General features: G+C 40.7%; 1 protein-coding gene across 1 annotated transcript; it reads right to left on the bottom strand.

The window, feature by feature from the left end:
- Positions 1-2,121: 2,121 nt before the first annotated feature.
- Positions 2,122-9,179, bottom strand: LOC126391448 (DOMON domain-containing protein FRRS1L). The gene is made up of 6 exons (XM_050046228.1): positions 8,831-9,179; positions 8,567-8,754; positions 8,114-8,198; positions 7,679-7,817; positions 3,186-3,432; positions 2,122-3,102 (listed from the first exon to the last, which is right to left on the bottom strand). Exons 1-6 carry the CDS (start codon positions 8,908-8,910, stop codon positions 2,930-2,932), a joined length of 912 nt encoding a protein of 303 aa, XP_049902185.1. The 5' UTR covers positions 8,911-9,179; the 3' UTR covers positions 2,122-2,929.
- Between the last annotated feature and the right edge of the window lie 6,671 nt (positions 9,180-15,850).

Genomic DNA, 15,850 nt, shown 5'->3' with positions numbered 1-15,850 from the left:
ATTAGGTTATTATTGATTATTATTATCAATAATAATAATAATCAATAATAATAATAATTATCAATAATAATCAATAATAATAATAATAATGTTGAAATGTGCATTTACCGTTATCGCTATTTATTTATAATTATTATTGTTAATGATAATAATAATAATAATAATAAACATTTGATCTAAATAAACAAATCATGTTCTTGTTTTCTTTTAAGGTGTGGTGCTGCATAACCTATTGAGTCTATTTTATTATTATTATATTATGTTATATTTATTATCATTTAATAAATATAATTATCATTTAATGCTAATCAGTAAATCCTTGTTTTAAACTGTTTTTTAATGTTCATTTATATTGAATTGCCTTGTCTGTTTTGTTTTATGTCTATTTTCATGTGAAGCACTGTCACTTTTTCACTATTTTTTTCTTTCTTGTAGTTTATCATTATTATTATTATTACTACTATTACTGTTACTATTATTCATTCATTCATTCATTCATCTTCTAACCGCTTCATCCTCTTGAGGGTCGTGGGGGGGCTGGAGCCTATCCCAGCTGACATCGGGCGAGAGGCCACCCTGGACAGGTCGCCAGACTATCGCAGGGCTGACACAGAGAGACAAACAACCATTCACGCTCACATTCACATCTATGGACAATTTTAGAGTTATCAATTAACCTAGTCCCCAATCTGCAAGTCTTTGGACTGTGGGAGGAAGCCGGAGTGCCCGGAGAGAACCCACGCTGACACGGGGAGAACATGCAAACTCTGCACAGAAGGGCTCCCACACCTGGGATTGACCCGGCAACCCTCTTGCTGTGAGGCGATAGTGCTAACCACCACACCACCGTGCCACCCACTATTACTATTAGTGTTGTTGAAATGTGCATTTACTGTTATTGCTTTACCGCAATTTCTTATTATTATGTTTATTTTTATGGTTATTATGAGTATTATTATCATTAGACATTTGATCTGAATAAACAAATAAGGTTCTTGTTTTCTTTGAAGGTGTGGTGCTGCATAACTATTACATTAGTAGTTTTCATTTCAGACTTTGGTGCCCCACAGTGGTAGTATTACAAAATGACATGGTTGCCAACAGCAGTGAACACCACCTTTGTCGTCAGAACAACTTAAAAAGATGCTCCAATCACATGAACTTCTTACTATTAGTGACTTTAATATAATCACAGCCATAATCAGTGTTGTTTAAATTCTAAGGTAAGAAGTCCTGTTAGTGGCTTTTATGGATGAGAAGTGTTTTTATCTAGTGTGATTAAAATAATGCTTTAACAGTTGATCATTAGAAGACACGTCATTATTAGCAGGTCTTTTTTATGTACACGTTGCAAAAGTGTGTTCATGGAAACCAAGGAAGCAGCCCCCTTGAAATAATGTTGATGGTTGAATATATTATAAAATGTTAATTTTATTTAATTAATAATATATGGCATCTGTGAGGGGTTTCTTTTCTTAGTGGTGATGATTGCAGATTGAAACCAGCTGAAAGAAAAACGGAGGAGCTGTTAGCCTGGCCAACGTGAAAACACAAATGGCCCTATCTAGAGCCAGTGTTTGGTTTGTCTGTTCTGGGCTACTGTAGAAACATGGCAGTACAACATGGCGATCTCTGTAGTCAAAGACCCGCTCCCTATGTAGATGGAAATGAGTCATTCCAATGTAACAAAAACACAACGATTCTTTTTTTCAGGTCGTTACACACTAAAGAAAACATTGTATTATATTCCATTTCTGCCATTACATCCCTCTATAGCCTACACACTGAACCCCAAACTACACCTAAAAAAGGCCACTGTTGGAGGTGAGACCAAAATTTAAATTTAGTTTTTTAACATTCTCATACATTTATTTATTTATGTTCACAGTTTTTCAAATGTAAGTTGGGGTAGACACTGATTGTTACCCTGGAAGACTGTTACCAGACCTGATTTCCAACAAAATCTAAAGTTAGCAGGCTGCTAACATTCATGCACTCTCAACATACAGAGAACATGAGATCAGTGTCCTCAGCGGGAGCTATGGTCCTAAAAATCATCTCCTACGGCCTTATTCTGTTTGACTGACGGAGCTGTCACTTCAACCACAGCATAATCTGCACTATCTTGTGTATTCTGTCATATCTTCACAGGTTTATTGATTATAAACACAACCATGTACAGATCAAAAGGCTACAATAACAGCCTGGGGAAATAAAAGTCCATGTCCAAGCAAACTGTTCTCCAGTCCACAGTTTGCTCCTCTTCAGTGTGTTATTGCTTACAACATTAACTCATGTAGCAGTCTCTCTCTGTCTGTTCAGTCACAGTGCCACAGTACTGATAAACCCAACAGCTACTGTGGTTGAGGAAAGGGGAAAAAGTCGTGAAAGGAAAGTAGGGAGAAGTGAGCCGAGCCACGTTATTATGAGTGTCAACCATAAGGAGAAAGTCTATGAAAATCTTTTGCACGGTAACCTAAAACCCTGAAAACCATATTATGTGACAGTCCCTCATCATCAGCAGTGAACAGCGGGGTTTAAATAATTTCCAGGTTCTCCAGAGCATGCAGTATTTTCAAGACTTTTCAGATATATTTGTCGTTATGTGCAGTCCACATATTTTAAAGTATTTGGAAGCGATCATAAATACTGAAAATAATTGGCTTATTTATACTAAAACATTACCCTTATCAGACCTCTTGTTTTGTACTGACACCAGTACACGTCACCTCTATAATACAGGTTTAATAATTTGCCAGAATCCTCTGTATGAGTTCAGAGCGATGAATATATACTCTATTGTGTTTAATATATCTAATACAGTGTTTCCTTGTGCAAAGTGCACACTTGAGTGCGGCTCAGACAACTTTATTTTTTATTGCTACTTCTCTTCCCGCATTTTCCCCTCTACGTGCTCCGCTGTGCTTCATTATGGCGTTCCCATTAGTAAGTAGAAGGTGAGGGCGACTATGAGCAGTAAGCAGAGGGGAGAGTTGAAGGTCTGGTAGGCTGTAGAAGGCATGAAGATGTCCTCGTACTTATAGATGCTGATCATGTGGTCGCTGACAGGCGGACTGTCAATGTCATGCCTCGTGATGGAACCTGTTGGAAAAGCAAAGACGATGTTAAACGTCACGAAAGATAAAGACAGACAGTTTGCTTGATGCTGGAGCTCGATCAGTCACCTTGTATGGCAGGTCCCCATGCAAACAGGTAATACCACGACAGGTGTAAGTCCACAAGTGTTTCCTCTCTGGGGACGTATAACGGCCGTTTGAAGCGGCAGGTCACCCGGTTGTTCTCAAAAATGCCCTCCTCGTCTCTCGCAGGGTTCCTCTTTATTTCCTTTGCCCACTGGCCGACATTGTAGAAGTGATGAATCCGTACACGTCCGTTATCGTCATGGACACAGCCCATGACATCGTCTCCTCCCTGAGGAAACAGGAAGGAATGAAGAGCTTTATTTCTTGAAAAAAAAAAAACTTGACTCTGATTCAAAATCTAATTAGGACAGATGCTATTATTGTTCATGCACGTGCAGTCTGCCCCCGAGTTTCCTGCCACAGAACTGTCACAAAGTGAGACTGAAGCTAAACGAGACAAGAGACATGTTTTGACGCTACAACTGATTCTCTAAATGTTTAAAGGTATACTATGCAGGATTGTTGGTTACTGTTTATGCTGCAACGTGTCAGGGCTGCTGTGAAACTGTGCCTACTTAGGGCTACAAAAAAGTTTGTCTTGGGTGCGTCGGTACAATAGACAAACAAGAGAGGACAGCAAAAATGATAGAGTGGATAAAAGCAGCAAATGTTTCGTTTCCTGAGCACTGATGATAGTAAAGGTCTGAAACATTTGCTGCTATTTTTATGCTATTTTTATCCTGATCCTGTGCGTTTATCTTCTCTATCTCCTTTAACTTTAGCTTATATTGGAAATATGATATGTAGCATGTGAAATAGAGTATGGTGAATGTGCTAGGAAAGGTAGTATCAGCACAGTCACTACCTGGAGCTCGCATAAACGGAGCCTGGGTTTGTTGAAGGTGGCAGTGCTGTTTGGGCTGAGAAAGCCATGTGTAAGTAAGGTAAAGGAGGTTGTTGGGTTGGTGCGGGGAGTAGTGAGACCTGGAATTAGGGGAGTGTCTCTGGGACGCCAGAGATCACTGTCTAGCCTCCTGGAGATGTCGTAGGACCAACTTCACTGTCTAGCCTCCTGGAGATGTCGTAGGACCAACTAGACGAAACACTGGTGAAAGGAGGTTTACACCTGATGACCCCAAAGACATGTTAGTTATCACTGCTCACTGGTCTGTATAGTTAAGCATTGCCATAATAGCTCATCATAGGGCTTAGGAGGTTATTTACTGAGTGCTGATCCTTTCTCTAGAGCACAAACTTCTTGTGTTTATTTTAACTTTTATTATAATTTTTTGCACTTTGAGCACCCTTTTTTGTGCACAAATGTCTTAAATAAATTGACTATTTTTGCATTGATCTCAGCCTGTGGACCTTTTTGTGACTTTCTAGCCCAGTTACATTGGTGTGTGGGTCTCTCCTCTGCCTCCCTGTCGTGGTTACTGTTAATAAACACATTCGCCAGTGAAAGTGAAATCAAAAGCCAACCCCAGATTCACTCTCGTTTGGTGTTTCGCCTCACTACTTCAGTATTTTTTCAGCACTGTGTCCAGTGGAGGCCTTCTGCTTATGGTCTGGCACCTGATCAAAACCTTTTTACAAAGTCCCGACCTCACCTGAGCACTGTGGGGGGAACACACACATAAATGTCCCGACCACAGAAGATGAGAAAAAGTTGATATTTTTGTGTCCTGGCTTTAATTGTAAGCCCTCATATTTGTCTCGCCTTTACCAAGAGTGTAGATGCTGCAGAATTACAACTTGCAAAAACGTGAATGCTGTATTTATCATTAAAAGTCTTCCTGTACTGTGCATAAATTAGATTATGGACTATACATTTACAGTGGCACGGTCTGATGCAATAAATAAAATTAAAACACAAATATGTGTTGTGCTGCTCCAAACAAGACACAGGGTAAAGGCAGGCTTTTGTATTTTCCAAACTGGACTATATTTTCCCATGTTTTTGTATCTAAAGCCCTGGTACAGTTCAGTTCAGTACGCTTTTTTTCCGTTTCCACTATGAAAAGTTGTAGATGGTACCAATGGAAACGTTCCGTACCATTCCCATTTTTGGTCCCCCCTCTGTTGGGGTACCTAGCACACAGATCTGGTACTAAAAGGTGGAGCTATTTTTGAAATTGGTTCAGTATTGAGAGAGACCACTGCATCCGCAACGGCAAAACCAGTCACAATGTAACCCCTACAGGCAACTGTGCATCGTCAGTTCACTTCCATTAAAATAGTTTGTTTCTGTTTTGCACTGGCAGACTCAGATTGTTATAGGAGGTGTTTACAACATTACAGAAAAGACCCTACAGAGAAATTAACATGTTCTTGTACCTTCGGCAGGTCTGTTTGTTATTGTTACCAAGTGTCACTCAAGGAGAAGTCTCGTCGTTCACGAGAGGTGACTTGTTGCAGGAAAAATGACAGTGGAAACATTACTGAGAGCTGGAGAGAGGAATGCCAGGTAGAGTTTGATAAGTTAGAGTAAAAGGTTTTCAATGTCATGGCTGAATATTTAGCTGATTTCTACAATGTGAAAAGTCTGAGATTTCAGAGTGAGACTTCTCTGGCAAGACTTACAGAAACAGACTGGATCAGCAAAAGGTAAAGAAAATGAGTTCCCTGTAGGGTCCCTTACTCCCTATATAAATCAACGATGCACAATTGCCAGCAGGGATTACATTGCAGCTTGTTTCGCTGCTGTGGCTGCAGCAGTCTCTGTCAATACTGAGACATTTAGTCACAAACACACAGGAAAATATCACAACATGGCATTCCAGGACCAACACTGCAATCAACCAATCACAGCCCTCTGACATCATCAGTGTGCTGCTCCTGTGCTTCTTTTAAAATTCCTTTGTGCTTCTTTCAGTGTTGCCAAGTCCGCTTATTATAAGCGACTTTGGGCTTGTTTTTCTGTAAAGTCGCTTACAAATATTGGTAGTCGCGGGTCACGGTTTTTTTTTGGGCTTGTTTCTAAAGTGTAGTTGCTCATTTGGGCTTGTTCCCAGCTCCATAATAAGTTGTCAAGCAGATATTTTCGATATGTTATTTAAACGTAGGATAGTTTGTCTTGCCTGTTCCCTCTGTCCCTCCCCTTTCCCTTTACCAAAATGGCGTCTGGGGGCGTGTCTGCCAGTTAGGACACGTGACTGACAAAGACCGATACACCGAGTTTTTTCCCACCCGCATCCTGCTTCTAATTGGCTCTGAAGTTTTTTCCCACCCGCATCCTGCTTCTAATTGGCTCTGACCCTGATGGCAACGAGTACTAGCCAGTCAGAGGCAGAGCAGGGTAATGTGTTTTTTTCTGGTTAGGAAAACGTCAGTGACATTTAAATGAGAATAAGCGTGACTGATGGTGGACTGTAGGAAAGTTTTTGAGGAACAATGCCCGGGACAAAGTGGGCGAAATACGGGAAGAAATATAACAAAGACTGGGAGAAAGAGAAAGGAGTAAAAGAATGGATTCAACTGTGTATATAATGTACTTGGTACATCAGTCTTTATTTGATATCCCATCTGTTTTCTAATGTTAAATAATGTTAAAAGGTGGTTTAACTCCCTCTTGTGGTCATTGTCCTGAAGCTCAGGGGGGAGAAAAATAAATAAACTGTGTACCGTGGGTACAGTTTTGCAAAACTGCGCACAGTTTACTTATCTGTCCACATGGATGTAAATTGACAATCTGTACCCACAATTTAAAATCCGTCCCCACGGATTGTAAAACTGTGCACCCAGTTTATTGATTTTTCTCTCCCCGGAACCTAGGGGGGCTCCGTAGAAAAAGTTGCTTGTTTTGGGCTTGTTTTCACAGGTCTGGTTGCTTATTTGTCTCACGAAATCTGGCAACACTGGCTTCTTCAGAGCTAAGATAGTTTTCCAATTTGAAGTTAGTACAATTAAACAAAATCCTCAGTAACACTGACCAAAAACCATGTAAGCTACTGCAGGGTTAGCGAGTTAGCTTGCTAATTAGGTTGGCTATGCTAACAAGTAAGCTTAGCAAAAAACTAAAATATTGTTCATTAACATTAAGAGGAAGGATAATGTCATTTTGCAGTTATCATTCTGAGTATCGTGATAACATAAAGACCAAACTATGGCACTATTGAATAATATTTTAGCCTAGTGGCAAGCTTTCCAATTAGCATAGCCTACCTACTTAGCACGTTAACTCATTAACATTTAAGCCTATTGGAAAGCCTACTTGTTAGCATAGCCAACCTAGTTAGCAAGCTAACTTGCAAACCCTGCAGTGGCTTACACAGTTTTTATTCAATTGTACTAACTTCAAATTGGAAAACTAGCTTAGATTTGAAGAAGCACAAAGGAACTTTGAAGGAAGCACAGGAGCAGCACACTGATGATGTCAGAGGGCTGTGATTGGTTGATTGCATTGTTGATCCAGGAGCATGTCCGACTTGGCAAAATGATGTTGTGCCAGGAAGATAAGGTCCAGGTTCAAAGATACCAAAGTTTCCCCTTCACAAAGTCTCAACAGTCAGTGGTGTTGTTGTGCAGCTGCTCACCATTTTCTTGTCAGAGGAGAAACCTACGGCCACCCAGCCATCTGTGTCTGCACTCATCTCGTACTCCACATCTGTCCCGATGCGCCGATAACTCAGAAAGTAGTCACACGTCTCTGCATCACACCCTGGCTTCCCATATCTGTGCACAGACACATGAATACTTTCACTGTAAAGGCACTGCAGAGAAACAGATCTCAGCTGAGACGCTTCACAATATTCAGAATATCATGATGACACAAAGACCAAACTTGGACACTTGTTAAATGAATTACAGCCAGGTTTCAGAGAGTAAAGACTCAGAGGAGAAGTCTGTGTTTAGCTCCAGCTCTCTGAAGTCAGGCCACAGCATCTAGGATAAAGCAGCCCCGGGGAGCACAGCTGCACTGCTCCTGTTTCAGGAAGTGGCAGCTGCCAAAAGATGCGTCCTTCTCTAACCTTATGCAGCCTTTGGTTACTCCACAGTCGCTGACTTTGATCTTGGCGAAGGGATCCACTGGTGGGGCGGTGGGGAATGGGTAACCTGCAAGATGCAAAATCAGCACTCTGTTGGTTCCACACAAAAACAATTGGTGCTTGGTTTCAAGACAGTCAAAGGGCCAAGCAGGGGGAGGCGGGCCATCTGCACTCTGTGTGTGTGTGTGTGTGTGTGTGTGTGTGTGTGTGTGTGTGTGTGTGAGGAAGAGGGGGTGGGCAGCAATCACCAGGGAGCTGGCCTGGGTGCTGAAAGGCCCTGCATGGTGCAGACAGGTTGGATGCAAGAACAAATAAACAGCATATGTTCAGTTTGCAGTTTCTGTTTAATTCTACCGCTTTAAGCTTGTGTGTTATAAGTTTGTTTATTACGCATGACATTTGAGCCATATCCACCAAGACGCATTAGAGCCTTACCGTCATCAGACAGATATCTGGACTCCAGGAACTCGGAGGCGAAGGTGCTGTAGGAGTCCTTGTGAGGCTCCTGATGTCCCGGCTCTCCGTGCTCCCCGTGCCCGGCCCTGAGTGCTCCCTCATCGGTGGGGCTCGGCGCGACCCCCCACCATCCGCTCTGGATCAGCAGCACCGTCAGCTGCGCGAGCCTCCGCAGGAAAATCATGGTCAAATGACGTCAACAAAAAAAAAAAAAAAAAAGAAGAAGACGACTACTACACCAACCTGAAATCAAATCGGATCCTCATTATTGTTTGAATTTCGGTATCTTCGCAGGTGCCCATTGCAGCGTCATCAAAAATCATCCCCGCATCCCGACCGCCTGTTTGGCTGTTTACGCGCAGGGATGTGGATGTGGGGGGATTCAGCGCCGATGACCGCGTGATTTAGAGGCTAATCCGATCCTAAATTACCCAGATTTGTAACCGTACCACCTAATTCACATACACGCCCATAATCCGCTTTGAAATCCGAATCTAGATGCTCAGGAATGCTCATTAATCTTCACAGATTTCAGTGGGAGTACTGGCCGGATGAATGGTTTCGTCCAGCCTCTCCCTGTCCTCCCTCCTCACTCAGTCACAGTCACATCCAATGAGGAGCCGCTACGTGCTGATATCAGATCAATCAACCGGGGATTGTGCCCCATGGCCAGAGATGGAGAGGGTGTTTCACACTCAGTTCAGAGATTCAGAGTATATGGATCAGCTCAGACAACAGGAACACAAGACCATGAGAATAGACCTAAATAAATAAATACATATTGCCTATGCCTATTATATTATTATTATTTTTGTATAGTTAACTACTCAACAGTTTTGGGCCATAAAAGAAAAGGAATGATTTTTAAAAATTTTATTTATCTATATTTGTATTTATTTCATTATATTCGTCAGGCAGAATTTGTAAAACTGAACATCAATATATTTGGTGTCAATTAGTCATAAGTATTGAATATTGCTATTCATTAACAAATGTTCAGAGAAGTTATTTCACGCTATTTTAGAAGTTACCTGGCTAACTGAGTAATCCTGCCTGGTGCAGCCCCACCTGGACTCTAGTTTCTGCAGGCAGGTGTCTGACTGATTGACATTATCTACAAAACCAAGCTGATATTCCTGCACTTTCTCATGAAGAGTGAGGTATTTCTTTTATTTATTCATTGTTTGTTTGTTTGTCTGTCAAATAAAAAAGTTGTCTGAGCCACACTCAAGTGTGCACTGTGCACAAGGAGACAATGTATGAGATATATTAAACACAAAAGAGTATATTAGATATTATTATTATTAAACCTGTATTATAGAGGTGACAGTTTCATGTATGACCTGTGAACAAGTGGGAACTCTTTGCAATAAATTGAGTGGTATTCTTTGTTGGCATCATTTCATATCACATGATCACGGTCAATTTGATCATTTATTTTACAAAGTACTTTTTTTGTAGCTTTGTTAAATCAAACTAGATTCCTCCTGAGGGAAGCTTTGCTGTAGTTTAACTTCTGCCAGTGTGAAGTAATTGGTCGCTTGCACAGTTTTTTAAGTTCCTTCCCCAACACTTCATTTACACCCCTACTGTACTTCAGTATGGTTTAGAGCTACCTGTACTTTACCTGAGAATTTTTATTTTCTGCTTCGTTAGACTTCTACTCCACCACATCCAAGAGACAAATATTGTACTTTATACTCCACTACATTTATCTGATAAATTTAGTTACTGGTTATTTTGCATATTCAGATTAATAATAGAAAACAGAATCAATAACTAGCCTATTATGATGTGATATTATAGACTGAGACAAAACTTTAAAGATCCCTGGAGGTGAATTCATAAGCTGCCCACCAGATGAAGTATATAAATTATTTAAGAGGAGATCCACCTCTACCAGCTGCAATATTAAAGTGATGAACACATAAATGCATTAGTAGTTACAATTCAATAATACAATATGATATAGATTATTATTAAATGGGCCATTGTGCATAATAAGTACTTCTGCTTTTGATACGTTAATGCTGATACTTTTGTACTTTGACTGATGTAAGATTTTGAATACAGGACTTTTACTTGTAACAGAGTATTTCTATGCTATAGTAGGGGTGGGGGGAATCAGAAAATCAATACGCATGGTATTGTGATCTATTATTAATATTGCAAATACATATTTAACCTTTGGTAGCCAAGTAGAGTGATAACATCAGCTGCTTTTTCAGTCCATCAAATACAGTTTGCTGCAATAAAAATGACCAAAGTGAGATAAACAAATGTTGACACTTTTTTAATAGATATTTTTGGGGCTTTTTTGCCTTTAATTGACAGGACAGTTGTTTTAGTGTGAAGGGGGTAGAGAGGGGGGGGGGTGACATGCAGCAAGGGCCGGAGNATATTTTTGGGGCTTTTTTGCCTTTAATTGACAGGACAGTTGTTTTAGTGTGAAGGGGGTAGAGAGGGGGGGGGGTGACATGCAGCAAAGGGCCGTAGGTTGTAACTGAACCCATGGTCACTGTGGCAGGGACAAAACCTCTATACATGGGGTGCCTGCTCTTCCAGGTGAGCTAATGGGCAAGTTTTGCTTTGGGGACATAATTATCAGTTGATAAAAGGTAATAAATCTCAGTATGTCACAATATGTATTATTGCAATATTCAGCATATCACAAAACATTTAAAACTGCAGTAATGTTGTCGTTGCTTAAGTATCATGATAAGATCATATCATGGGCCACTGATGACTGCCACCCCTTCACTGTAGTATTACTACTTTTAAATATCTGAGTTTCTGCCACCACTTTTTAAAAGTAGCAAAATTTAAATGTACTTTATCTTATAATACTGAAATCAGCCCATAAAATCCCCACCATGCTTTTGCATTATCCTGTTTTCCTGCTGCACTTTCTTGGATGAAAAACATATCTGGCACACAACTGTCTAATAATGTGGGTTTTTTTATGCAGGTGCAAATCCAGATGCAGTTTAAAAATGTATGAGGACTGTGCAGCCTTGTATGCGCTCTCTGCATGCATTATTTATCTAACATTGTGCAGCTCTGCTCTAATTTGTGTATTTAGTTCACAATGCCTCTGTGTGTCTGATCCTGACTGCTTCTGAAACGCTGCGGTGCAGGAGATCCAGCAGGGGCATCTACAGTGCTGGTGAGTTGCTAAATTCATACACCGTTTGTAGACAGATGTGATCGTGTGCATAGTGTGAACGGATGAATATGAGTTGTTTCAGCAGAACAAAACATCATCCAAATATCCTCACTCACATCCTTTAGCTTTAATTCCATCCTCTCTGTGTTTTTCAGTGGTTGTGCACAGTCCTGCCACTGGATGGTGATAGAAAGCCACAGTTTGAACTTCATCTTCAGGTTAGTTTAGGGACTCTCTTCTTTCACTACTGTTAACTTTTTAACAGAAAACCATTTTCCAACTGATGCAGTGATACGCCACAACAAACAGCTGAACACACTGAATACCTGGAGTCTCATTTATAAACATTGTGTACGCACAAAACGAGGCCTGAAAGAGGTGTACGCCACTTCCCACAGAAAAGCTGGGATCAATAAAAACAGACTTGATGGGAGAAACTTTGACCCATGCTCATGAACATTTTGGAAAAGGGAAATTGGTGATGCAGATGGTGAGGTGGAAGCCTGATGGGAGCTATTTTTTGGCTTTTGTCTGTACATACATTTTCAGAATGGATCCTACACAGTTTCATAATGAGACCCCTGGGCCTTTGGCTTGACTCAACCATTCATTTCAATGCCATATTAATTATAATGTGAAGAAAATAAACCTCTGTAATGGTATTCTTTACTGATCTAGAAACTGCTTTTCAGTGAGTGTTAGAAGAAACTTGCATCACCTCATTTTACCAATTACCAATTATGCTGGTGTTGCTTATCAGGCTGCATCCAAAACTAATCTTCCACCTCTCAGTATAGTTTATAACGGACTGTGCAGATTTGTTCTTGGCTCCTTTCTTTACTCATCATCACACAATGTATGAAACTTCTCCCAAGATGGCAGCAACAGTGGCTACAGTTTATTTTTTATTTTATACATTTCTATTAATCTAAGTATTTAAAAGAGTTTAATCAGTTCAATCAATCAGTTCACTGTATTTGTCACATAAAATCATACAACATGTTCTCAGTGAAATGTAGTTTATGGTTCCTTTCTCCTGTAGTTATCAAGTTTAAAACTCCCTCTGGCTGGAATCATCTACCTGTAATATGAAATCATTCCTCTTATTTAGAAATGACCTGTCTTCTTATTATAGGATCAGTTGCACATGTTGATAAAAACACCTCTGCAATTTTGTTAAATTATGTTTTATAACTTCTTTAGTGCTTAAAGGAGCAGTGTGTAGGATTTAGTGGCTTCAAGCAGAGAGGATTGCAGATTGCAACCAGCTGAAACTTCTGCCATGTGCCCAGTCATGTCCCGGGTAGGATTCCTTCAGTGTTCATTGTTCAGACTGTTTTAACAGGGAGCTGAATTATCCTCAGAGATCTCCTCATCTCCAAAACCAGGTGCTTAAACTGGTAACAACACTGAATAAAGCAGTTTCACGTTATAAATCAGTGTTTCTTGGATGCTGTTTGTCTCGTCCCAGACCGGCTGTTAGCACCAACCCAGCACCTGCTAATGTGCTCACTTTTTTTCTCTGAAGATCCAGGCATTCAGGAGGTTTTAACCGGGAGCTGAATTATCAGCAGAGGTCTGTTCCTCTTCAAGACAAAGGGACCATGTTTTCTGATGCTGTTCATTACGGCGAGGCTGGTGGCTCATGTGAAAATGAAGATGGCCCTATCTAGAGCCAGTGTTTGATTGCCTGTTCTGAGCTAGTGTAGAACTATGGTGGTGCAACATGGTGATCTCCATGGACGAGGACCTGCTCCCTATATAAATGGCTCTTTCTAAGGTAACGAAACATTATGATTTTTTATTTTCAGGTGATTATACAGGTGGTTAGCATTGTCACTTCACAGCAAGAGGGTTCCTGGTTCCAACCCAGGGTGCAGAGTTTGCATGTTCTCCCTGTGTCAGTGTGGGTTTTCTCCAGGTACTCCAGCTTCCTCCCACAGTCCAAAGACATGCAGGTTAATTGGTGACTCTAAATTGTCCGTAGGTGTGAATGTGAGTGTGAATGGTTGTCTGTCTCTATGTGTCAGCCCTGTGATAGTCTGGTGACCTGTCCAGGGTGTACCCTGCCTCTCGCCCAATGTCAGCTGGGATAGGCTCCAGGCCCCGAGACCCCAAACAGGGCTAGCAGTTACGGAAAATGAATGAATGAATGAAAGCGAAGGCCAAATTTCAGGTAAAGATTTACCTACATATCTGTAAAGACTCCTGTCCCTTCAGTATGATTGAGTCTTACTTAAGAATAACAGCTGATGACAGAAATAAATTATGAATGTAATCCATAGTTCAGAATTACAGTGCTGGTAGAAATAAACATTGCAGAATTGCAAATGCCTCTGACTCATTAAACCACGTAAGGATGACAGTGAAATTAATATTTTTACACTTGCTCTGTGTCCAGTCATCGTCGTTCTCATATTTCCTCAGTGCCAAATATGTCCTGACTCAGTCCATTTCAGTCACTCTCACAAGTGTGAACAGAACCGTGGAAGGTTTAACACTGCGAGGAGCTTAACAGAACATCTCAAAGGAAGTCAAATTAGCATCAGAGTCTGATAATCTATAGAAACGACAGCAGTGACACCCAGATCCCCAGAAATACATGTAATGTGTGACTGGTTTTGTAAGGAACTGTGCAGACAGTAGAGAGTCATATTTCATGTGTCATCACACACCTTGACTGACAAATAGAGCAGGTTTGAGCAGCTGGTTTTGCCAAATGGGATCAAATTACCAAAATTAATTGAATATATAATGCAACAAGTTACTTTAATTGTTTACTTTTGTTCAGTGTTCGTCGACAAAGTGACCAAAATGTTAAAAATAAAGTGAGTTTCTGAGACAGCACGTGAGAAAGGCACAAATAAGACTGAGAAACTTCACTGTTCCCGTCTGTGTCCTGTAGGTGATGCTGGTGTTACACAATCTGAAACAGACTAGAAGTGTATGTTGAGAACATCTACTGTCAGACAGATTAAAGGCTGACTGACAATCACACACACACACACACACACACACACACACACACACACACACACACACACACACGGAGTCTGATGAATACAGTAACTGCACAAATAGGAAATAATACAATAATATCCATAATGATAAAAACATCTGTCACTTTTAGACTGAGTTTCCATGTATGTTGTAGATATCTGTGTGCATGTGTCTGTGTGTTACGTGTGCTTTTAAAGGTCCAGTTTGTAGGATTCAGGGGCATCTACTTGTAGAAATGGTATATAATATTCATAACTATGTTTTCATTCATTTATAATCAATTGTGTCATTGTGTTTTCATTACCTTAGCACACTGGTTACCAACCTGGGGGTCCTGACCCGTTAACACCTGCTAACATCTGGCTTTTTGGTGCAATGGGAAAGTTGTTGTTTTTTTTTTAAGATATTTTTTGGGACATTTTGCCTTTAATTGATAGTACAGACAAGTGAGAGAGAGGGAGTGACATGCAGCAAAGGGCCACATGCTGGAGTCGAACCTGGACCGCTGCAGCAACAGCCTTGTGCATGGGGTGCCTGCTCTACCACTAAGCCACCGACGGCCCGCAATGGGAAAGGTTTTAATCTGCATTCACACCCAGGTCAAATAAGTCCGCAGTAGTCATGGGTATTTATTGCCTCTGGCTCTGATCGGCATCGTTGGGAACACAACACCTTGGTGAATGCATTAATTTAAGCCCCTATCCTGGCAAGATGTAATGATGAGCCACCACAAAATACTGTCCATTTCCGCCCAAGTAGCGCTTAAACATCGTTCCAAATTAGTTTGCACCAAGTTAGAAAGACAGACAAGTAAAATAAATATAAAAAAATAAGTAACCACCATAAAGTTTTCACAGGCCGCCATGCTCCTCTCTTCTGTTGACCTGTTCTCCAGCCTGTCCGTGACACTGAATGTGACACACCATAAACAATTAAAAAAAAAACACACACACACACACAGAGGCGTACTCATCTGCTGCAGAGCCGTGTACACAGCTCTGGCCTACTGGCAATAGGAAAGAAGTCTATCAACTATGTTTAGCAGGTTTACCCGTGTTTAAAAAAAAAACATGTACACGTGCAAATTGTGGTGGAAA

The sequence above is a fragment of the Epinephelus moara genome, chromosome 6 (genome assembly GCF_006386435.1).
Source record: "Epinephelus moara isolate mb chromosome 6, YSFRI_EMoa_1.0, whole genome shotgun sequence".
Taxonomy (NCBI): Eukaryota; Metazoa; Chordata; class Actinopteri; order Perciformes; family Serranidae; genus Epinephelus; species Epinephelus moara.
The sequence above is the reverse complement of the archived record's forward strand: the minus strand, read 5'-3'. Positions and strand labels throughout refer to the sequence as shown.